This window comes from Heterocephalus glaber, unplaced genomic scaffold, assembly GCF_053883595.1.
Source record: "Heterocephalus glaber isolate CG9 unplaced genomic scaffold, H.glaber_assembly_v1.0 deba00001730, whole genome shotgun sequence".
Lineage (NCBI taxonomy): Eukaryota > Metazoa > Chordata > Mammalia > Rodentia > Bathyergidae > Heterocephalus > Heterocephalus glaber.
Genome location: NW_028258441.1, coordinates 1472186 through 1495800, shown reverse-complemented (window position 1 = coordinate 1495800; position 23615 = coordinate 1472186). Strand labels below are relative to the sequence as shown.

General features: G+C 34.6%; 1 protein-coding gene across 3 annotated transcripts in view; it reads left to right on the top strand.

Moving 5' to 3' along the window:
• Wdr44 (WD repeat domain 44) overlaps nucleotides 1-23615 on the top strand; it is a 90817-nt gene that overhangs the window by 18173 nt on the left and 49029 nt on the right. For 2 of the 3 annotated variants that reach the window (XM_087199881.1, XM_004872143.3), the window contains exons 3-5: nucleotides 11641-11674; nucleotides 19163-19237; nucleotides 22483-23119. In XM_087199881.1, the coding sequence (XP_087056007.1) occupies nucleotides 11641-11674; nucleotides 19163-19237; nucleotides 22483-23119 (746 nt within the window). Of the gene's footprint in view, nucleotides 1-625; nucleotides 715-11640; nucleotides 11675-19162; nucleotides 19238-22482; nucleotides 23120-23615 lie in introns of all 3 variants that reach the window. The other variant, XM_087199880.1, reaches the window with a different exon arrangement.

Here is a 23615-nt window from a genome sequence, read left to right as displayed (position 1 = left end):
ACTCTGATAGGAATACTAAGATTTTTCAGTGCAATGCTGTTTTAGTTTCCAGCATATTCTTTGGAAGTGCATCAGTGAAAACAAAGCTGAAAAATAGTAAAGCTTAATATAGGTTACATATACATGTATTTTTTTAAAATTAATTTTATTGGTACATTTTCTTGGTATATTTTAGGTATATAATTCATTTACATTTATCATTGGGTGTTTGTACCTGTGCATGATATATCTTGGTTCTTATTTTTTGCCCCATTACCTGTGCACCCTTCACCCCCTCCGCCCTTACCTATTTACATAGATTTCATTTCCATTTTTTTTCTTTTCTCACAGTTTTTCCTTTCCCTCTTTTCCTTTCCCCTTCCCCTCCCTTCACTCCTTCGTCTTTGGACCTTTTTTCCTATTTCAAATTATCAGTTATTCATTTTAATCATTTTAACCCTTGTTTACACTATCAGTTTCTCACACTAGTGAGAATATTTGGTATTTACACATGTGTGTCCTATTTATTTCACTTAAGAGTATGGACTAGATATGCATCCATTTAGCTATAAATGACTCTAGTTTTTCATTCTTTATGGCTGAGTAGTACTCCATTTTATAAAAAAACCACATTTTCTTTATCCAGTTTCCAGTTGATGGGCACTTGGGCTGCTTCCAAGCTTTAGCTATTACAAACTGTGCCGCTATGAACATGGATGCGCATATATCACTAAGGTATGTGTATTTTTGATGAAACTTTTTTAATGAAACAGTAAGGGAACAATAAACAAATTCTGGATAATGATTACCTCCTGGGAGAGGTAGGCAGATGGAATAGAGCATATAACTAGTTGCATGGTATTGCTGCTGTACTCATTCTCAGGTAGAATGGAGAGTCACAGGAGTTTGTTTACTTACTATGCTTCATAATTACATGTACAGATTGAATATCCCTTATCCAGAATGCTTGGAAACAAAAGTGCTCCCGATTTCAGAGTTTTTCAGATTTTGGAATACTTAAATTGTCCAGAATACTTGGAACCAGAAGTAGTTTAAATTTCATTTTTTTTCAGATTTTAGAATATTTATATGTACATAATAGGATATATAGGGGGTGGGACCCAAACCTAAACAAAATATAATTTTTTTAATAAACAGCTATCTTATACACATAGATTGAAGATAAGTTTATACAGTATTTTTAGTATGGCTGCACTTTGCCACCTATCACATGAGGTCAGGTGTGGAATTTCCACATGTGGTGTTCTGTTGGCACTCAAAGCAGAATTTAGATGTGTCATGCGCTTGTACCAACCCCCAATGTTGAATGTAATCATTATGTACTACAAACACATGCTAATAAAATAAAAAATTAAAATATTTCTGATTTTGGATTTCAGATTTTTGGATTGAGATGCTCAACCGATATATGCTACATATACTCTTATATATATCAAATATAAAGTAACAATTTAAAAGTCAAATTAAAATATAGACTTCAATAGGAAAATTAGCCTATATATGTAAAATTTCATTGTATATGCGCTCCAAAATAAATCTAAAATCCGTAAAGTCAAGGGGCATTCACTATAGTTTCTCAGAGATCAAATCAATTACTTAATGGATTTTAGAATGATTATTTGTCTATTGTAATGCATTGAAAGTAAACTCAGTTTATGAAATTTTCATTTGTATTATTGAATCCCTATACGGGTAAAGCTTCAATTTTTGTTTTTACCTGGAATTTTTTTTTTCCAGTACTAGGGATTGAACCCAGGGCCTTCACACTGAGCTACATCCCTAGCCCTTTTTATTTTGAGATTGGGTCTCACTGAGTCAGTAAGTTGCCCAGGCTGAACTTGAACTTGAGATCCTCCTGGCTAAGCCTCGTCGAGTGTTGGGATTATAGGATTGGACCACCATGCCTGGCTCTTTACCTGAAAAATTAATGGTTTAAATACATGTCAAGCTAATACAGTTTTTGTGGCAGCTATACAACTCTGCCTTGGTAACACAAAACAGCCATAGACAACACACAAGTAAATGAGTGTGGCTGTGCCCAATAAATTTTTACACACAAAAAAAAGGAAACAGGGGCCGGGGTTTAGCTCAGTGGTTCCGCCGCCCTCCTTGCAAGCAGAAGGATCCGAGATCGATCCCCGGCACCAAAAAAAAAAGGAAAGAAAAAACCAGCTAGACAGCTAGAGCACACATAAAGATTTTATTAAATCAGATGACCTAGGTATAAATTTTAGGATACCTAGGACAGAAGAAAAGTCACAAAGAACTCTGCTCTCCTTTATTAAATTTTAAAATTCTATTGGTACATTTTAGATACACATAATGATCACATTCATCATAGGGAATTTGTACGTGTACATGATATATCTTGCTGCAGCTTTTTTCCCATTCCCCTCCCCTCCTTTAACCCCTCTTCCCCTCCTTATTTACAAAACCTTTGTTTCTATTTTTTTCTTCTATTCTCTTTTTTGTACCTATATTCCTCCCCCCCCCCACCTCCCTTGTTCCTCATCTCATTTGAACATTTTCTTTCCATCTCCTGATATCTATTATACATTTTGGTCCTTAGTTACACTTTTAGTTCCTCACACCAGAGAAACCATGTGGTATTAAGCATATGTGTCCGATTTCTTTCACTTAAGAGTATGGTCTCAAGGTGCATCCATATAGCTAGAAATGTCTCAAGCTTATCCTTCTTTATGGGAGAGTTGTAACCCATATATTCTTTTGTGTTTTTCTGTGGGTTTTTTTGGTATCTGGTATCAAACTCGGGACCTTGCACTTGCAAGGCAGGTGACGGCACCACTGAGCTAAATCCCCAGCCCAAAACCCATATATTCTTTATCCATTCATTGGTTGATGGGCATTTGGGCTGTTTCCAACATTTAGCTATCACAGACTGTGCCGCAATAAACATGGGTGTTCATATGTTGCTGTGGTACGATGCTTTTAATTCTTTCAGGAAGATACCAAGAAGGGGAATAGCTGGGTCAAATGGGACCTCTAGTTTTAATTTTTAGAGGAATCTCCACACTGATTTCCACAGTGGTTGCACCACTCTACACTGCCGCTAACAGTGGAGAAGGGTTCCTTTCTCCCCACATCCCCGCCAGCATTTGTTATTGGTTGATTTCTTGATAACAACCATTCTTTGTGGAGTGAGATAGAATCTCAGCATTATTTTAATTTGCATCTCTCGAATGACCAGTGTGATGTTGAACATTTTTTGATGTATTTATTTGCCATTTCTACTTCTTCATCTGAAAAATGTCTATTCATTTCAGATGCCTATTTTTAGATTGGGTCTTTAAATTTGGGGAGTCTGATTTTTTTTTTAGGTCTTTATATATTCTAGATATTAGTCTTTTGTCTAGGAACAGCTGGCAAAAATTTCCCCCCACTCTGTTGTTTGTCTCTTCACTGTGTTAGTGATTTCTTTTACTATGCAAAAGCTTTTTAATAAGATGAGATCCCAGTTGTCAGTTCCTTATAATGTTTTCCATGTAATCGCGGTTTTGTTCACAAACTCTTTGCCTAGAGTTCTACCTATTCTTTCTTCTAGCAGATTTAGTGTTTCTGTTTTCATATTTAGATCTTTGATCCATTTTGATTTTAGTTTAGTGCATAGTGAGAGACATGGGTTTAGTTTTAGTCTTTGGCATGTGGAAAGCCAGTTTTTCCAGCACCATTTATTAAAGAGGCTGTCTTTCTTCCAGTGAAGGTGTTTGGCACCTTTGTCAAAGATAAGGTGGCTGAGTGTGTTTGGAGTTACTTCTGTATATTCTAATCTGTTCCATTGATCCTCAGGTCTGTTTTGTGTGTGTGTGTGTGTGTTTTGTTTTGGGGGTTTTTTTGGGGGGGGTTGTTTTGTTTTTTGCCAGTGCCATGATGTTTTTATTACAGTTGCTTTGTAGTAGAATTTCAAGACAGGGATTGTGATGCCCCAGTCTTGCCTTTGTTGCCCAGAATTGCTTTTGCTATTCTAGGTCTCTTCTGGATTCAGATGAATTTTAGAATTGTTTTCTCTAATTCTGTGAGCTATGTTATTGGTAATTTGATTGGGCTTGCATTAACTCTTGTAACAATTTTAGAAGTTAGGCCATTTTCACCATATTGGTTCTTCCTATCCAAGAACGGGATATCTCTGGATAGGAACTAGATGAACTAGAGAAACCATCTGTTAACACATCTTATTCACACATGAGCTTTGTTAGTATAAAGTGAACATTGGCTATTGTGTGAAAATAACTATTATAAAGACAACATATAATGAATTAAAATACTTTTGAAAGTTACTGAAAATTACCTTTATATTCAAAAGCTAAGTGGAATCCACACTACTTTTAGTATTCAATCTGTAAATAACATAGGGTTTATTTTTAGTGGAATACTGATATTTTAAGCAGATTTTATTTTGAAACTGTTTAAGAAATTGTTTTTCATGTTTAAATTTAATAGCACCAGCAATAGAAACCGTCTTCAATTTTCAGAAACTGTATTGCAAAAATAAACATTTACTGTGTTTTCTACATTGATTTGGCCATTGATTTTTGTTTTGACCTCAAAAGCAACAAAAGACAAATAATATTGTGTTAAACAAAAAAGCTTTTGAGCAGCAAAGGAATCATCAGAGTGAAGAAACACCTATGGATTGGGAGAAACTATTTGTAAATCCACATATTATATGGCATTAATATCTATAATATATCAGGAACTCAAACAACTCAGTAGCAAGAAAATAAGTAACCTAATTAAAAAATGGAGAAGGGATTTGAGGAGACATTTCTCAAAAGAAGACCTACAAATGACTCATAGGTATATGAAAAAGAGGGCAACCACACTAATCATAAGAAAAATGCAAATTAAAATCACAGTAAGATATCATTGCACGTCCATTAGATTGGCTATTTTCTTTTTTTTTTTTTTTGGTACCGGGGACCAAATTCGGGTCCTTGCGCTTGCGCAGCAGGCGGCAAAACCGCTGAGCTAAGTCCCCGGCCCCGTAGATTGGCTATTTTCAAATGATAAAAGATAAGTGTTAAAGATGTGCAGAAGAGGGAATGAATCCTTCTGCATTGTTTGTGGGAAGGTAAATTAGTATACCTACTATGGAAAACAGTATAGAAGTTCCTCAAAAACCTAAAAGTAAAACTATTATAAATAATTTCACTTTAGAGTATATATCCAAGTGAAACAAAATCATTTCTAAGAGATTGTTGAATTCCCATGTTTTATACAGCATTATTTACAGTAGCCAAGATATAGAATCAAGATAAATGTTCACCAAAGGATGAATGAGTAAATGATTTATATATACAATAGAATATTATTCCTGTATAAAAAGAAAATTCTGTCACAACATGGATGAATTTAGAAGACTTTATGTTACGTGAAGACACAGAAAGACAAATGCTTCATAATGTCACTTCTACTTTTTATAATTTTAATTTTTTATTAGTATATGTTTGCAGTACATTATGATCACATTATTTGATCATAGTTGGTACATATATATAACACGACACAATTCTTTTTTAAAATCTCTTTCCCTTTCCCTTCTTCCCCCTTCCCTCTGTTTCTTGGTCCCTTTCCCGTTTGCAAAGCATCTCCCTATTTCCTGTTATCTATAGTTTATTTTGCCCTTCATTTGTATTTCTTGTTCTCATATAAGATAATGCAGTATTTAGGCTTTGTGTCTCATTTATTTCACTTAAGGTCTCAAGGTGCATCCATTTTCCTACAGATGACTCATGTGTATCCTTTTTTGTGGCAGAGTAGTCCTCCATGTTATATAAATACCACGTTTTCTTTATCCATTCATCTGTTGATGGACATATAGGCTGCTTCCAAGATTTAGCTGTTAATCGTGTCATTTACGTTGGAATCTAAAAAAGTCATCCTAAAGGTAGAAATTTGGTGCTTACCAGGGGCTGGAGAAGGGTAACTGTTTTGCTCAAAGGGTGTAATGTTTAAGTTAGACAGGAGTAATAAATTTTTAAGATCTATTATATACCTTGTGGATTTAATCATTCTATGATGCATACATATATCAAATCATCTCATTTCCCATAAATACAAAAGGCTAGTGTTGTATTATTTGTCAATACTTTTTTATTGGCAGCATTGTGGATTGAACCCAGGGCCTTCATTACTGAGCTACATCTCCAGCCTTTTTTATTTTTTATTTTGAGTGAGAGTCTAGCATATTTACCAGGCTGGGCTCAGACTTGTGATTCTCCTGCCTCAGCCTCCCAGAAGTCCTGGGATTACAAGCAGACATCACTATACCTGTCCTTTTAAATTTTTTTTTAAATTTAGAAGGATTTACTGTATTTATAATTAATGTATGTTGAAATTTGCTTGGTTTGGTTTGGTTTTTGCTGTTTGATGAACAAGGAAGTTACAGTTTTGTTGAGCTTTGTAAAAAGCATACTTATTGTTTAAACAAAGCTTTGTTAATCAGATATTTAAATGCATCAAAAATATTTGATTTAATGATACCCTACGATAAAAGTTTTTTTAAATGAAACATGACCTTTTGAATCTCACATTTTGGTTTATTATCTTTAAAGTGGAGTATACCACCAAGACTTAAATATGTTTACAATAATTTTAGGGGTTTTCTGAAAGGTTTTTTACTTTGGAGTGCAATAAAAGTTATTTTATGCAAGCATTTGGATGGTGTTTTCTAGGGAAAATTACTGACTTTAACACGTAAAAAGGGAAACCTAATTTGCCCTATTTGATGTCTATAGAATATATATATGTATGTATGTGTGTGTGTGTATATATATATATATTTTTGTTTGTTTGTTTGTTTGTTTGTTTTTTTAAGTACTGGGGATCTAACTCTGGTCCTTGCACTTGCGGGTCAGGCGGCAGAACCACTGAGCTAAATCCCCAGCCCTTGATGTCTATAGAATATTTCAAAGGGAAAAATTACTGACTTTTAACACGTAAAAAGAGAAATCTAATTTGCCATATTTGATGTCTATAGAATATTTTTCTTGTTAGATGTAGCAACTGAATATCTTTGTGTATGTGTGTGCTTGTGTGTGTCTGTGTGTGTTAGACAGAAATTGATTGATGCGTCCATTCTTTTTATAATCTCAATTTAAGGGCAATCAGGTTATAAAATTTAGATCACTAATCATGGTATAGACTATATCTTTATTTCTGAACTAATGATTCTTTAAACAAAATTTCTTAAAATTTGAAAAACTCTAAAAACCCTTACTTATGGTTGTGCAGCTAGTTAATAGGAAAGTCAAGAGTAGAACTTAATTTTCTTGGCATCTACCCCCCTCCCATTTCTACAGCCCATCCCTAAACAAGACCTGAATAGTTGTTTTCTTTAGGCATATAACCCCTCTGAAGTAGTATATATAATGTTATCTTTACTTTGTAATTAGAAACCTAATTTACAGAGAAGAGTGGAATTGTACAGGGATACTGAAGATTAGTAGCACCTCTCTTATCTGGCAGCCACTTCTTTGGTAATGACAATTCTCTAATACAGTTCATCGTAAGAAATAAGCCTTTAGAAAGTCTCTGGACAATCAAAAAATGTGCCACAGTGTCCAAAATAAGGTCATGTACATAAAGTCTCCTAAGAAGACTCCTAGAATACCTGTTCCTTCACTATTGCAACTCAGTTTTTTAAAACTCTGACTTCCCAATTCAATGCAGATTAGAAGCCAAAAGTAAAAGGGAAAAATGCTTTTTAAGGGTAGGCACATGACCTGCAAGAGGTGCTGAAGGAAACACAAAACTATAAAGCAGACCTTCCAAGCTTAGTAGGCTAAGGTCCTTTGGTGTGAAAGAAAATAAATTCCCTACACTTTAGGGTACTATGAGGGAATTATTGTACTAAAATAATGTATTTAAGTATTACTAATTAAGAAAGGGAAAATTATACATCTTTTAAGAATATATTTAAATTTATAAATTACTGAAGCTGCAAATCTTAGTCTATTCATGTACTTATAAGCTGTTTTTGAAACTTTAAATTCAAAAATATTTACATGATGATATGAAAATATTATAACTGGTCCTGTGTATGAACACCAGAATGAAGGAAGTTAACCCTCTTTCTGAATTGGATTAAACTCGTTATATCAAAGGCTCTGAATCTTAACCTGCCTTTAACAACTACAGTCAGTGCCTGATTGACTTGGCACTTCCAGGAGAGAAAATAATGAAACGAATTTCCAGGCAAATGAAACTTTTCTTTGTGTGCCAAAATTTTGATATTTTAAGGCCTTGCCTAGAAAGGGGGCAGTATTGCAAAGTGATTTAGAGTGGGCCCTGGAGTCAGATTGCCTAAGGTCAAATTCTGGCCCTGTTATTCACTAGATGTGCAATTGAAATGACCCAAGTCAGATTTTTATTCTGTAGAGTAGAGGAGAGTAATATAATTACCTAACGGAAGGATTGTGAATACCAAAGAAGTTAAAACACATTACCACATATTTGGTACCTGCTTAATAAATGATGGCCATTGTCTTGTTATTTACAAGAACCCCCTAGGAAAGCTTCGGGTGGAACCATTATATAAAAATTTGCTGTTCTTTATGGTGAAATGGATTATTCTTTTCTCATTTTGACATGTGATACAGATCATTTTAGCAACTTTGTAAATTATAAGTATGCTTTCACTTTTTACTAGGTGCTGATGTTCCATCAATGGACTGAAAATTTCTCAGAAAAGAATTCTAGTCTTACAGACTACTCTGGTAAAAGACAGTTGGCTTAATAAATTAGAAGCTATATTATTCTGAAATATTTTGCTGCCTACCAAGAATTTAACAACTTTACAATATTTAAAATAGGCTTCAAACATGAGCGTCTTTTGTTACCAACTTTTTAATGTCATCACCATTTGCAAGCAGAATCATATTGTAATCACCAGATAAAATAGTCTGGCTTTTTTTACCTCATGTTCTGTGTTGATAAATGGTCTGGAACATAACAAGACTGTAGGGTACTTTCTATGTTCCAGGAATTGGGCTTAAGCTCCCTACTGACAGACTGCCAAAATACCTTTGAGAAATTTGGAGCAATTCAAAGCTGGTAAGGAACTACTGCTTACCTAGGTGATTTTACCCCTTTTTTTCAGAGTACAAAATAGAAGCTTAGAGAAACTGAATGATTAAATTATTTATTCACACCTAGGATAAATGGTAGGAAAAAATGTTGAAACAAGGTTCATCTGCTCAAAAGTCTATTTTCACTGTGGCCCCTCATATCTCAAAAAGAAGTAGTTAATAATCTGGAATGTCTCCATGTGTGTCAATAATTGACCAATAACTTAGATTCTGTGAATCAATGACGAAAAAGTGCTATTTTTCAAACCACTTACATACAGAAGATAAATGTGGCCTTTTATTGGCAAACAGCTAAAACATCTCACCAGATTTCTCCAGGTATAATTGTCGAGATATAATGGGGAAGACAGACTTTCTTGCATCATCTAGGGCTTCGTCTTTTTTTTTTTTTTAATCTTATCTCTTCTTGCCTTTATAACTATGTTGCAGACAGGCCTCCCCCTCCATTGACATTCAGCATTTGCCTGGAAATTTGAGCCCCTTCAAGGTTTTTTGGTTTTGTTTTATTTTTGTTGTTGTTTGTTTTAGACATCCATTTGCTGGGATTTTTTTTTAAACTAAAAAACCTAAGTCTTAATCAGGTCTCCGTATACAAGATTTTGTTACATAGCAGTATAAGTTTGTCAAGGGAACTAAATACTTGGTGTACAAATATTTTTATTTCTGAAAGTTGACCTTTGTTAATATACATTTGTATTGACCAGACATTAAGATTAAACAGGCAATATTTTGTGACACAATTTTTTGTTGTTTGTTGTTTTTGCAGTGCTGGGCATCAACCTCAAGGTCTTGGACTTGCTAGGCAAGCTCCGTGCCACTGAGCTATATCCTCAGTCCTTTTTTGTTAATTGTTTTCTAAGTAAGGCTTAAAAAGTTCTCAAACTATAGTTGTCTAATTCATCTTCTTATCTCTAGTCCTGGTACATAATACAGATTCCATCAATGTTCAATAAAAGGATTGATTTTCTGTAATGCAAAAGTAATTTTTTATCGAACTGTATTTTTGAATTACAAGTCAAGGATTCCTGTACCAAATGTCATCTCTCAACTTGGCATATCAGAACATGGTAGTAGGACTCTGCTTCTGTTGGTCTCCCTCCTCCCCCCCGCAAGAGTGATTTTGAGGAAAATTCACTGAATCTCTTGGGACCTGTTTCTTTTTTTGTAAAAAGAAGGTGTTACTGGGTGGTCTTGAAGGTGTTTTTCAACCTGAAGTTGTATCGTGTATAATCACTGTATTTAGTTTTTAAAACTTAGGAGTGGCATATTAATTATTTTAAATTTTCTTACTGTATAACAGCCATAGGGTGTCATTCTGCTTTGTGTATTGAAGCAATTATCAGACTGATGCTATTTGGAAAATAAATAAGAGAAGGCATGAAAATAATTGGTGAAAAGTTACTTTTTAAAATTCCTGTATCTATGATGGAGTACTACTCTGCCATAAAGAAGGATGAGCTTGAGACATTTATAGCTAAATGGATGCACCTTGAGACCACACTCTTAAGTGAAATAAATCAGACACACATGTTTAAATACTGCATTGTTTCTGTGGTGTGAGAAATGAAAAGTGGAAATAAGGACTAAAATGTATAATAGATATTGGGAAATGGGAAGAAAATGTTCAAATGGAAAAGGGAACGAGAGGGGGAAAGGACAAGAAAAAAGTGAAAATAGAAGGAAAAAATGGAAACAAAGCTTTTGTACATGGGGAGGGAGGGGGCTTTGGGGGGAATGGGGTAAAATAAAATTTAAATATCAGAAAAAAGAAAAGAATGAGCTGAGAACAAAAGTGAATCTCTCTGGAAGCAATGTAAAATCTAATAAATATGAAAATTTTCAGCTACACTAAAAATCAAAGAAGTACAAATTAAAACAATAAAGAGGTATATTTTTACTGCCAAACTAATAAAATTTTTTTAAAAACACTCATTTTTAGCAGAAGTAATAAACATTCATTCATAGATCAGTAGGAGTAGAAGTTTGATAAAACTGTTCTAGAAGGCAATTTGAAAGTTTCTCAAAATTCTGAAAAGTTTAAATTTCTCTAGCAGTAAATAGAGATTGAGATTGAGAGTCCACCAAAAAAAAAAATGTATATATACATCAGAAAAGAAAAACTTTTACAAATGTTTTAACAGTAAATTTATTGAGACATCATGAGATTACTGCAAGTTCCCTTGGCCTCTACAATTATAAGAGGTGCTCAAAGTGGTGGCCATTAACATTTGTTAGTACAGTGAACTGCTGAAGTATATATACCTTTTTTTTGGTGCACTCCACAAAAAATATAGATATATACACACTATATACACAGAAAAGATACTTAACTTTCTAGGTAGTGAAATTATATATGAATCATTTTAATTTGCTTCTCTGTGTTTTGTTTTTTCATATTTCCTATATGCAAACAAGACTTTCAAATCAAAAAATATATACACATTTTTAAAATGCAGGCTTGTCTTTAATAGGGTGTAGAAATAGTTCCTTTCTTACCTCCTCTGTTTAACACCTTCTTTTTGTTTCTGAACAGGTCTCCAGGAAAAGTTGGGCTTTCATCATTTAAGGTAAACTTTGCTTTCTCAAAGATGTTTTTAGAAATCATATACATTTTTATTCATTTTCTCATGAAGTCATTGTTTTCTTGCCCTTTTATAATTTTTTGTTAAATAATACTGTCATACCCTCCTGGGTATAATTAGGTATTCTAGAAATACTTAATATGCTGTAAGGAAGGGACTATAAGTATTTTATATATTTCTACATATTTTTATATGTTTTATAATTTTTGAATAAAAGAACACCATACAATACATCTGTGTATATAGATGTGTGAGCTAAAAAAGTAATACTAGGATGGCAAAAATACAGAATAGCCAAAATACTTGTATGCTTCTTGTGGGCACATGTATTGGTATCATCACTATGTATAAAAATGAATCCCAGCCATATATCCAAGCAGAAGAATTGGTGTTGAGACATTATGCCACTGAGAATCTTTTTGTTTTTTTCTTTTTCGATGCTGACAGTGGAACACATGTTTGGCAAGCACTGTACCACTGAGCTATACCCCAGCACCTGAGAAAGAGACATTTTAATTACCAGATTTTTACTGAAAAGAATTGTGTACATTCATACATTGGTACTTGACTGCTTTAAAACTTGTCAGATTTAGTACTCAGTGCATTTTGATGTGAAAATTTTTCCCTAGTTCTCATTATTTGTTGGTACTTGGTACACAAGCTAGAACCTATTAGTGTTGATTGCCTTGTGACTTGTTACCCTTTCCATCCAAAACAATTTCACTTCCTATAACCAATTAGCGACAAAATTAAGCATCACTGTATATCAAATAGAGTATGTATTGTATATGCATGTTTTTGTGTGTGTTTGTGATCTCAAACATGCTCTATGTTTTCAGTTCTAGTACAATTTTACATGTACTGGATACTAATCTCTGATACATTCTTGTAAATTTATATGCAATATTCTGCATCAGTAGAAATGAATAACATGCATGAATTTCAGCGCCAGAGTGTGTATGGGGGCAATTCACAGAAATATATCCATTATAATTCTATATATATTAAGTTCAAAAGCATGCCAAATTAAAGAATATATTGTTTAGAGATATATCATTTAGAGATCCAAGCATGCTAAACCTGTAAAGAATGGCAAGGGAATGATAAACAAAATTTAGGCTATCAGTCATCTCTGAGGAAGAGAGCCTGTAATGGAAATGGAGAAAGATACACAAGAGACTTGAAATCTAATGGTAATGTTCTTGTTCTTAAATTCAGCACTTAAGAAAGGTTATATCATAATTATTTATTTCTTATATTTTATAAAATTTATATTCAAAATTTAATGAAAAATAAATTTTTAAAGTAATACATATACTTAGTTAAAATTTGCTCAGGGAAAAATGCATATATACAGTTGAAAATGTAGCTTTTCCTCCCATTTCTCATCCCCTATCCCCCCAGTCTCCATATTCAGAGGCAATTGCTATTTATGCTTATAGGTTTTAAAAGCCACTTAGGTCTAAGATATTTTTAGCTTAAAACGAATAAGTTTGGGGCACTTACTTTATCCCAGTAATTATAGATTGTCCTTCACTTGAATAAAATTAGGTAGCAAGTGTACATATTTAGTAAGTAAATATGAGGTTGAATATTGTTCCTTTTTTATTTTGAAATAATTATGGATTCTCAGAAAGCTATAAAGATAGTACAGAGAGGTCCTATGTATCTTTTATCCAGTTTCCCCCGTGATTATACCTTAATTATATAGTATGGTATCAAAACAAGGAATTTGATATGGTACAGTATGAGTGTGTAGTTCTTTGTCAGTTTGTCGCTTGTGTATGTCTGTAACCACCACAACCAAGATGCAAAGTTATGTCATCACCACTGAGATTTCCCTTACACTACCCTTTTATACCAACCACCTCCCCCACATCATCCCTAAATCTCTTTCCCATCTCTGTAATTTTGTTATTTTGAGAGTGTTCTGTAAATGAAATCATAGTATGTGATCTTTTGAGATGAGCTGAAAGAATTGAGGTCCATTAAAGTTGTTGCATCTATCAATAGTTTGTTCCTTTTATTGCTAAATAGTATTCTGTGATAAGGATATACTGTGGCTATTGAGTATATATTATGTAGAAAAATCTATTAATATCTTAAGATACAAAGAAAGGTTTGGTATAGTCTTGATTTTTGGTGTTTTTTCCAGTCCAACAGACATGTATACAAAGAGGCACTGTATGAAGTCTTGTTTGTAGGATAGATCCATAGTGCTTCAAGAAGATTGGAGGAGGAAGGGCAAAGTAGAACAATCATGAGAGTACTGTTACCTGGAACAGCAGAAAAAAAAGTTTTAGGGTGCAGACAGACTTGTGCTGGGTTTTGAAAATTGGGAAAGGCTTGCATGGGTAGATAGAGAACAATTGGGAAAGCACCTTAGGTTAGGAAATCGTGTGAACTAATTAATGTCCAAAGCATAGGATTTACTGGAAATATTAAACTACTTGCATAACCAACTTAAAAGTTTTCGTAGTAGAAAGTTTGAAAAGTTAATTGGGGCCAGATTGTGATGAGCCTTGGATGTGAGGTTAAGAACTCTGGCCTTTAAAGTTTTGAGGCAGGCTATTTTGTGACAGTTGATATGTGTATTATAGTTGTCCTGAACAAGTTTTTTTGTTTGTTTATTTTGTGGTGCTGGGCCTTGAACCCAGGGCCTCACACATGCTAGGCAATCAATAGCTCTACCACTGAGCTACAACCCCAGCCGTTTTAAAATTCATTTTGAGACAGTGTCTTGCTAAATTGCCCAAGCTGGCCTCCAACTTGTGGTCCTCCTGCCTCAGCCTCCTGACGAGCTAGGATTACAACTAAGTGACAGTTCACATGGCGTGTGACCAGTTTTTGCTGAGCAATTAAGAAAATCTGGTGGAAGGGTAAAAGAAAGTTTGAAGGGAACAAAGCTACTGTGATAAAAACAGCATGGTACTGGCAAAGAAACAGACCTGAGGATCCGTGGAATAGATTAGAAGATGCAGAAACAACTCCAGACATACTCAGCCACCTCATCTTTGACAAAGGAGCCAACCATCCTCACTGGAGGAAAGATAGCCTATTTAATAAATGGTGTTGGAAAAACTGGATTTCAACCTGCCAAAGATTAAAACTAGACCCGTACCTATCACCATGCACTAAACTAAAATCGAAGTGGATTAAAGATTTAAATATCAAGACAGAAACACTAAATTTGCTGGAAGATAAGTTAGGTAGAACTCTTGAAGACACTGGCATAGGAAAAGACTTCATGAACAAAACCTCAGTGTCATGGGAATTTGCACAAAGAATCAACAACTGGGATCTTATCTTATTAAAAAGCTTCTGCACTACAGGAGAAACCACCAACAGAGCTAAGAGACAACCTACAATGTGGGAAACAATTTTCAGCAACTGTACCTTAGACAAAGGACTACTATCTAGAATATATAAAGAACTGAAAAAAACAGACCCCCCCTAAATTCAAAGACCCATTTCAAAAATGGGCATCTGAAATGAACAGACATTTCTCAGACAAAGAAGTAAAAGCAGCAAATAAATATATGAAAAAATGTTCAACATCACTGGTTATTTGAGAGATGCAGATGAAAACAACACTGAGATTCCACCTCACCCTAGAAAGAATGGCTGCTATCAAGAAATCAATAACAAATACTGGCGGGGGTGTGGGGAGAAAGGATCCCTTCTCCATTGTTGGTGGGAGTGCAGACTGGTGCAATCTCTGTGGAAATTAATATGGAGATACCTCAAAGAACTAGGCTTAGAGGTCCCATTTGACCCAGCTATTCCCCTGCTGGGTATCTTCCCCAAAGAATTAAAAGAATCATACCACAGCGATACATGTGTACCCATGTTTATAGCGGCACAGTTTGTAATAGCTAAAGCTTGGAAACAACCCAAGTGCCCATCAACTGGAGACTGGATAAAGATGATGTGATTTTTTTAATAAAATGGAATACTACTCAGCCATAAAGAACCAGAAACTAGAGACATTTATAGTTAAATGGATGCATATTGAGGCCATTCTCTTTAAGTGAAATAAATAGGACACACGTGTAAATACCGATTAGTTTCTCTAGTGTGAGAAACTGAAAGTGTAATTAGAGATACACACGGATGAAATGGCCTAATATATTTCTCGGATTATGTTTCCATCACGTGTCATATGACTGCATCGAAATTTAAATTAGGGAGAAGTTTGGCTTATGTGGAGTCTGCTAGCTAATTGGAGGGGTTTTTTCCGGACCACTATTTGTTCAATGTTGGTTTTGGGGATCTTTCTGAAACAAATCACATCCTCTGGTGTCCTCTTGGTGCTTGGGATGTTTTTTTAAGTTAAATGGAAAAATGTTTAAGTGCTTTTCAGTTTTGTTTTGGTTGAGTTCTACTATATTTGAATATTATTGTAGGTTTTTTTCCTTGCATTGTTCTTCTTTGAATGGTTTTAATTTCTGTATGTATGTGTGTTTAATAATAAAGTTATTTTGAAAAAAAAGTTTGAAGGGGAAAAAAACTTAAACAAAAGCTGTTAAGGGGAAGTTAGAATGTCAAGATGTGAAACCTTGAGGAAGGGAATAGATTTGAAAAGAATTGATGCGTGAATATGATAGTATTTAAAAGTTGTTTCCATTTTTTAAGTTTTTCAGCAAAAAAATTTTGTTTAAAATGTCACTTCAGGCTGGGTATGGTGGTGCACGCCTGTAATTCCATCACTTGGGAGGCTAATGCAGGAGGATTGCTACACGTTTGAGGCCAGCCTTGGCTACATAGTGAGCTCAAGGCCACTGTGAACAACATAGCAAGACCCTGACACACACAGAAAAATAAAATAAAATTTTACTTCAGTCATTGTTCAGTTTCCTCCTGCCTCACTATTAAAAACTAGAAGTGACCTGATTTTTTTAAATAATTAATACTTTTAGTTTAAATTTTAGTAGTCATGATATTTATGAGTATAGATCAATTTTATAAAAATTCTTTGTGAGAATAAATTTTCAAAAACTTTTGTTGGTCATGCTTATTAAAATTAAAAAGCTCAAATCTTATAACCAAATACTGTGAGGAAGGTACAAGCAACTCTCAATAGAGACGGAGCAGAACTGTGGTGTGAATTAGCAAAAGTTAAATAATCTCTTGTACCTTTTAAGGAAGCATTTTTCTGATACTGTGATAGGTGGAAGTTACAGAAATGGGAGAAGCTGGAATTTAGAGTACTGAATTTTAGTATTAGAATAGCCCACATCCAAGAAGTGGTAAAAAATGAAGACTGCCTCAAGTTTAATAAGTTGGTGCTTGTCTGCAGATGTATGCTTGGCTTCCATTGCCTTATTTCCAGAGCCAGAATGAGGTGTTAGAAAGACGTGGACTGTACATCACTGGGAGAAAATTACAGTTGAATGAATATAAATATATTTATATATATAATATGTGAATGAAATCTTCAGATAACTTCTCTAGACATTAGGTCCTCTGGCAGGTATCGTATCACTCCTGTAAATTTGTGACTTAACACCAGTTTATCTTGTAAAAGTTGCTATCTTTCAAAAGTTCAAAGTCCAAGAGAATTTTATTTTAGCCAAATAAAACAGACTGTTATTTGTTCCATGACAGTTTTGGTTGGCATAAGTATGTTAATCTGTCACCTTTGTAAGTACTTAATTAAAACAAATTAACTTGAGGTCCATGAATTATTAATGTGTATTTCTACATAGCTTAATTTAGGGAAAAATCCTTGGAATTACATTGTAAAATGCTTCTGATTTTCCTGGTACTCAATATTATTGGAGGATAATTGGATTAAAATACTTCATTGGTAGAATGCTTGAAAGTATTTCTCTAATTCACGTTAACTCTTCTTAATGATGATGGGCTTTCAAGTTATTTTGTCAAGGTTATTTTACTAATTGGTTTTGGTTAGATTTTCTTTAAAACCAGGAATCAATTAAAGAATATATAAATGTAAGAGATATGTAGTAACTGCAAAGATAAACAGTATGGTTTTCTCAACATTCATTCAGCAAATGATTATTCATTGTCAGGCACTGGGTAAATAGTGGTGGACATAACAAATAAGATCCCTGTTCTCACCGAACTTACATGCTAGTGGAATAGGGAAGAGAGAAAAAATAAGTAAATAAGGTCAATTTCAAGATGGTCCAGAAAGACTTTTCTTATAAAATAACGCTTGGGCTACCACCCTATTGGCAAAGAACCTTCCAGTTGACCAGAATATAATTGGTGGGTGAGGGAGATGAGAAGTGTGGGAGATAACAAAGATATAGGCCCTCTAATATCCATCCATCCAGAGGCCGTTGTCATGCCCTTATGAGCTGTGCTAGAGTTGGAGTTTACCTTAATACTTAAGATTCCATGAAACATTTTTTTCCTCCAGAAGAATCTGTAAAAGAATAAGTAGAATTCCCCACATGCTGGGGAGGAATTCAATGAAACAGTTTTTCATGTTGAAGATATTCAAAGTCCTTCAGAAATTTCACTGGCATATTAAATCTGTTAGCATAATCTCTGGCCAATTTTAGGTCAGCGAGGCCTATCATGATTATCTCCTGGTACTCATTTATGTAAGTGCTGCCTTAATACATATATCCTTACATGTCTTGAGTTACTTATCTGTAAACTGTGATTATAGTGACCTTCCTCTAATAAGCTCTGTGATACCAAGAATGATGAATTTTTTCTCAGTATCAATAGTAACATTCAAATTGCTGTAATTTTTAATATTTTTTATTAGTACATCTTTGCAGTACATGATTACATACATCGTGGAGAGTTGGTACATGTATATAACAGCTGTACCTCTACAAATGTGAAAAGAACTGACGATGGAAATGAATATTGTTATAGTTACAAATATATGACTGTCTTATTTTGCCCTAATTTTCCCTATAGAACTGCAGTATCAATTTCTACCTTCTCTAACCTCCCAAGTATATATATATATGTACGTATGTGTATATAAATTTATACGTAGATATATATGTATTTTTGGTGGGTTTAAACTTCATCTGAAGCATGTAGAATTATTTTTAGAAAACAATGTGTTTCTCTGTGTTATATGTCTTTGAATTTATATATATTTATGGAGCAATACTTTTGGGGAAATATTTTTGATTCAACCAGTTACTTAAATCTTTCATCCTTTTCAGCTACAAAGGTACTTAGAAGTTCTTATCTTTCATTACAATGTTTTAATGTTAAAAAATATGGACACATTTTTATATTTAAGGATACTTACCCTATTGCAGTAGAAAAATACAAATTGCTGGTTGTTAATCTTCATCTGCAAATCACATTGGCCCTGTTGGCCTAAAATCTCTGGACATCTATCACTATTTAAAGGTATAAGCCCTTTATGGGTCTTTGGTTTACTAGTGCCATATTTTCTCATATGTACCCTTTTAAAGCAAAGTTTTAAAGAAAAGATGTCATCATATGGTTTCTGTTTTCTTTTTTAAACAGGAAACAGAGAACACTGCATACAAAGTTGGAAATGAGTCCCCTGTACAAGAAATGAAACAAGATGTGTCTAAAAAGGTTTGAAAGATATAATGTCAATATTAGTTTGTAGCAGATATCACATTTATGTGGTATATTTAGTACATGGTGAATATTCAATGAATATTTCTTGAATCAGTAGAATTTGTGATTAAAGGCATATCAGGCTTTTTAGAAATTATTTTCATACTCTAATTGCTAATTTATCCCTGAAACAGTATTTTTAAAAATTGATTTATGGTTGTATTTTCTTAGAACAAACCGTAACTACTCTTGAAGTTGCCCCTAGAAATTACAGATATTGAAAAGTTCAGTACAGGACATCCTGTTGTCTTCAGGAGTCAGTAGTTCCAAAATGTCCTTACTCTAATAGGGTCCTTGATACTGTTTAAAGACTTAATGCTGTGAAGCTGCAGAGGTTCGTTTACTAGAAGAAACAGAACAAAATAAATGTTTTGAAAATGGGCAGTTCTCAGTATCAAGATAAAACTAATGAATAAGACAGAATGTGTGTATTCATTCATTTATAAAAGTTTTTAGTGTTTTCTCTGCCTTAGGCTCTCTTCTAGACTGTGAGCTTCTGGAAGCCAACAAAATCACACATTGTCTACCCTAGTGTTTCTTTAACAGCAGCATTTTTGACATGCTGAGCAAGATAATTCCTTCTTGTGCAGGGAAGGGGGAACTGTTGCATATGTTGTGGGAGTCTTCTACCTGCCAGGATGCTAGTAGTAGCACCCTCCCACCCCATCGTAACAGCCAAAAATGTCTCCAGACATCAACAGATGGGGAAGGGTATAGGGCAAAATCCACCCTTCTATAAAGGTATTGTACTACCTTTACATAATTTAGAACTCTAATGGACTATGTTGGTCATACTTTTTCCTTTCAAAGGAAATTTTCCCCTTTGGGAGAAGTAACATCATGTGCCAGCAGGTATAATAGGAATGGAGCCATTTTAAACAAGAAATGTCTCACAATTCAAACAGCTCTCTTGATTTTTCAGGATTCCCTTCTGCTTCTCACCCATTTGCATTCTTTCCTAACCTGATTCTAGTGTAGACAATTTTATATTCTTTTACTCTAAATAGGTATCATGGGGTCATTACGAAAAATCCAAGAACAGGGGCTTTCCTCTCCAGGAACTAATTTTCTTGTGTGGAGAAAATGAATATTCAGAGCTAGCCCATGTATTCCCTCTTTATATTATCGTTGATACTGTAACTAACAGTAAGAATGATAGAAGTTCAGAGGAGAGAGAGATTGTTCTGAGGTAGGGGATTAAGGAAGACGTTTTCACTCACTTAGACCCCTGTCATGGCACGGGCTTTTACATTATACACAGTATTATTTCATACCTTTCTACTCACCTTGCACTCACTTTGCCCACTCACATCCCTCTCACTTTTAGCAGATAATCTTGTTTTCCACTGCTTAGAAAAATGAGACACTAAAACCTCAATCCATTCCTTTGCATCATCTCTCACGTCTCTTGCCTGCAAACATCTTTTCAACTTTTACCGCTTTTTCATGTCATCCATTGCTGAGAATTTAGTATTCTTTTGGGGTTTTTTTTTCCTGCTCAAAGTAGCATGGTATTATACAAAGAACACTGGGTTTTTAAGAAAGAACTTGGTATGCATTTTGGCTTTGTATCTTACTAGCTGTGAGATGTTGAGCAAAATTCTTAATACCTCTACCAAAGATTGCTACTTTTGTAGAAGGAAGGTAGATATTCCATTTACTTCATGTGGTGATTAAATGAGAATGTGTATACTGGGCATAATATATATTAGGCCTTCTTTCCTTCAGTGTTTTACTCTATTTTCCCTTCTTCAGCTTATAAAAATCCTGGGTCATTTTCTTGCAACCTTTTTCTTGTATAGCCTATTCATTTTTTCCCCCTTTGGGTGCTAGGGATCAAACCTAGGGCCTTATGAATGCTAGGTAAGTGCCAATCTTTTTCAAAACCCTGTCTCTAGGTCTCCATTTTTATTCATTCATGGGTTTTTTGTTGGTTTGTTTTTGTAATACTGGGGATTGAATGCAGGGCCTTGAACAATGCTAAGCAAGTACTCAGACTGAAACACACCCCAAGGCCTTTTTATTTTGAGACAGGGTATCACTAAATTTCCCAAGGGCTGGCCTCAAACTTTGGATCTCCCTGCCTCACCCTCTTGAGTAGTTGGGATTACAGGAATGCCTGGCTCCTTGTTCATTCTTAAACCTGTTATAATCTGATTTCTGTTATCACTAAGGTCCTCCTTGTTCAATAACCAGTTAATTAACAAATGAGGTCGGCCTTAGTTAATTTTCCGGGGGGAAAAATGAGATAATTTCTCAAATTAAAAATTGGAAGATTGAGAAAAACTAATATATGGAATATCCTGGAAAATCAGCAGTGATGTCCATTTCAGTTTAGCATGAAATTGTGGTAAGCCAGATCAGGATGGTTCTGTGATACATTCTACTGTGTTAACTCCCTGGAACCAAGGAACTGAGAAAACAGATGTTATCCATGGTTGGGTATGGTGAAAGGATAAGTGGATTGGGAGATTTAATGTATTAGTAATCACAAAACTAGTAGAAAATATATTTTCCTTTAAATGATGCTAGAAGACATAGCCTGTCTACGTTTTTCAGCTGCAGATAAGAAACAAGGGGAGAAGGACAAGGCAAGGTGGGATAGATGTTGAAACTCTTTTAGACCTACTATAAGTCTGAATAGTGAAATATTACATGTAATCCATTTTAATAATGTTAATCTCCCTCCATCTACTGACTTTTTCTAACATAGGCTTGAGTTCAGACCTAAACAGGTGAAATTCTTTTCCTGGATGGATTTGGGTTCTCATGGTTTTGTTAACTAGACTCAAACAAACAGGCAGTTATTGCAACTAATTCAACATAACTGTAAATGACCTATGATATCATGAATATTAATGTAAGTTTAAGCATAAACCTTATTTTAAAGGCTATATTAAACTTTTGTGACTTTGTAGTAACACAGATTGCCTCTTACAATATTCTAGAGCCCAACCCCCTGGATTTATACCAGTTTCATCACTTACTAGATCTCTAACCTTGGACAAAGCACTTGATCCTTCTATGTCTTAGTTCTCTCATTTGTAAAATGATGACAATAGGTATTTAATCTCATAAGGTTGTTGTAAAGATTAGATTATGTTGTATTAAGAACATTGCCTGGCACACAACTAAGTAGCTGTTATTTTATTCTTGTAAATATCTTTATTTTTCAAAACTACTTTTTAACCCTTCATTAGATAATCGAAAGTATTATTGAGGAGAGTCAGAAAGGACTACAGCTTGAAGATGACTCTTTGGATTCCAAAGGAAAAGGACTTCCTGATCAGGCTACTGCCAGTCCTGTTGTAGCTGGAACTGATCTTACCAATCTACCTGGACTGTTAGCCATAGATCAAGTACTACAGGAAGATTCTAAAAAGGCAGAGAGTGAGAATGCATTTGAGGAAACTCAATTAGAATCAAAAGAGTGTTTTCCTTCTGATGATACCTCTGAGAAGTCAGTAGATGAAACCACTAAGTTAACTGAAGTAAGTTCAACTGAGCTGCTTAATATGCCTGAAACAGAAACAGAAATATTGAACAAGGAAGCAGTGGAAGTCAAACAAAATGATATTCTAGATCCTGCATCCTCAGACTCTTCATCTACTAAAGATTTTGCTGCTGTGGAAGAGGTGGCTCCCGCCAAACCTCCAAGGCACCTCACTTCAGAACCTGATATAGTAGCTAGTACAAAGAAGCCTGTTCCGGCCCGGCCACCCCCTCCAGCTAATTTCCCACCTCCTCGACCTCCACCTCCATCACGACCTGCTCCACCACCAAGAAAAAAGAAAAGCGAATTGGAGTTTGAGGCTCTTAAAGCACCTGATGTAGATGGCAAGTATTAATTGAAATATAAATGTTTTGGTGGGAAGATTTAGCAATTGAAACTGTTTAACTTCCCACTTTTGTTTCACTTTGTGCTGTATAGAACCACACTAGGGACCGAGTTGTAAAAATTATTTCTTTAGAAATAGACAAAAAGTGAAAATTTTTGCATTGATGTTATATTACTATTATTGAATATTTCAGGAGACTCCATTTTTTTAGATTACCATCTGAGAAATAGTATGGCATGGTGAAAAGGACACGGGATTTGGAGAGTTAGGTCTGAATTCAAATCTTTCATCTCTGAATGTATGAGCCTAGGTAGTCTTTTTCTTTCTGATTTTGCTAAGGAGACATGGCTTAGGCTGATCTTAAATTCCTAGAGTCAAGCATTTCCCACCTTAGCTTTCAGAGTGCTAGAACTATAGGTATGCATAGCACCACGTCTGGCTATAGATGTGTATTCTTGAGGAAGTTAAATAACTTATTTGACCCATGACTCCCT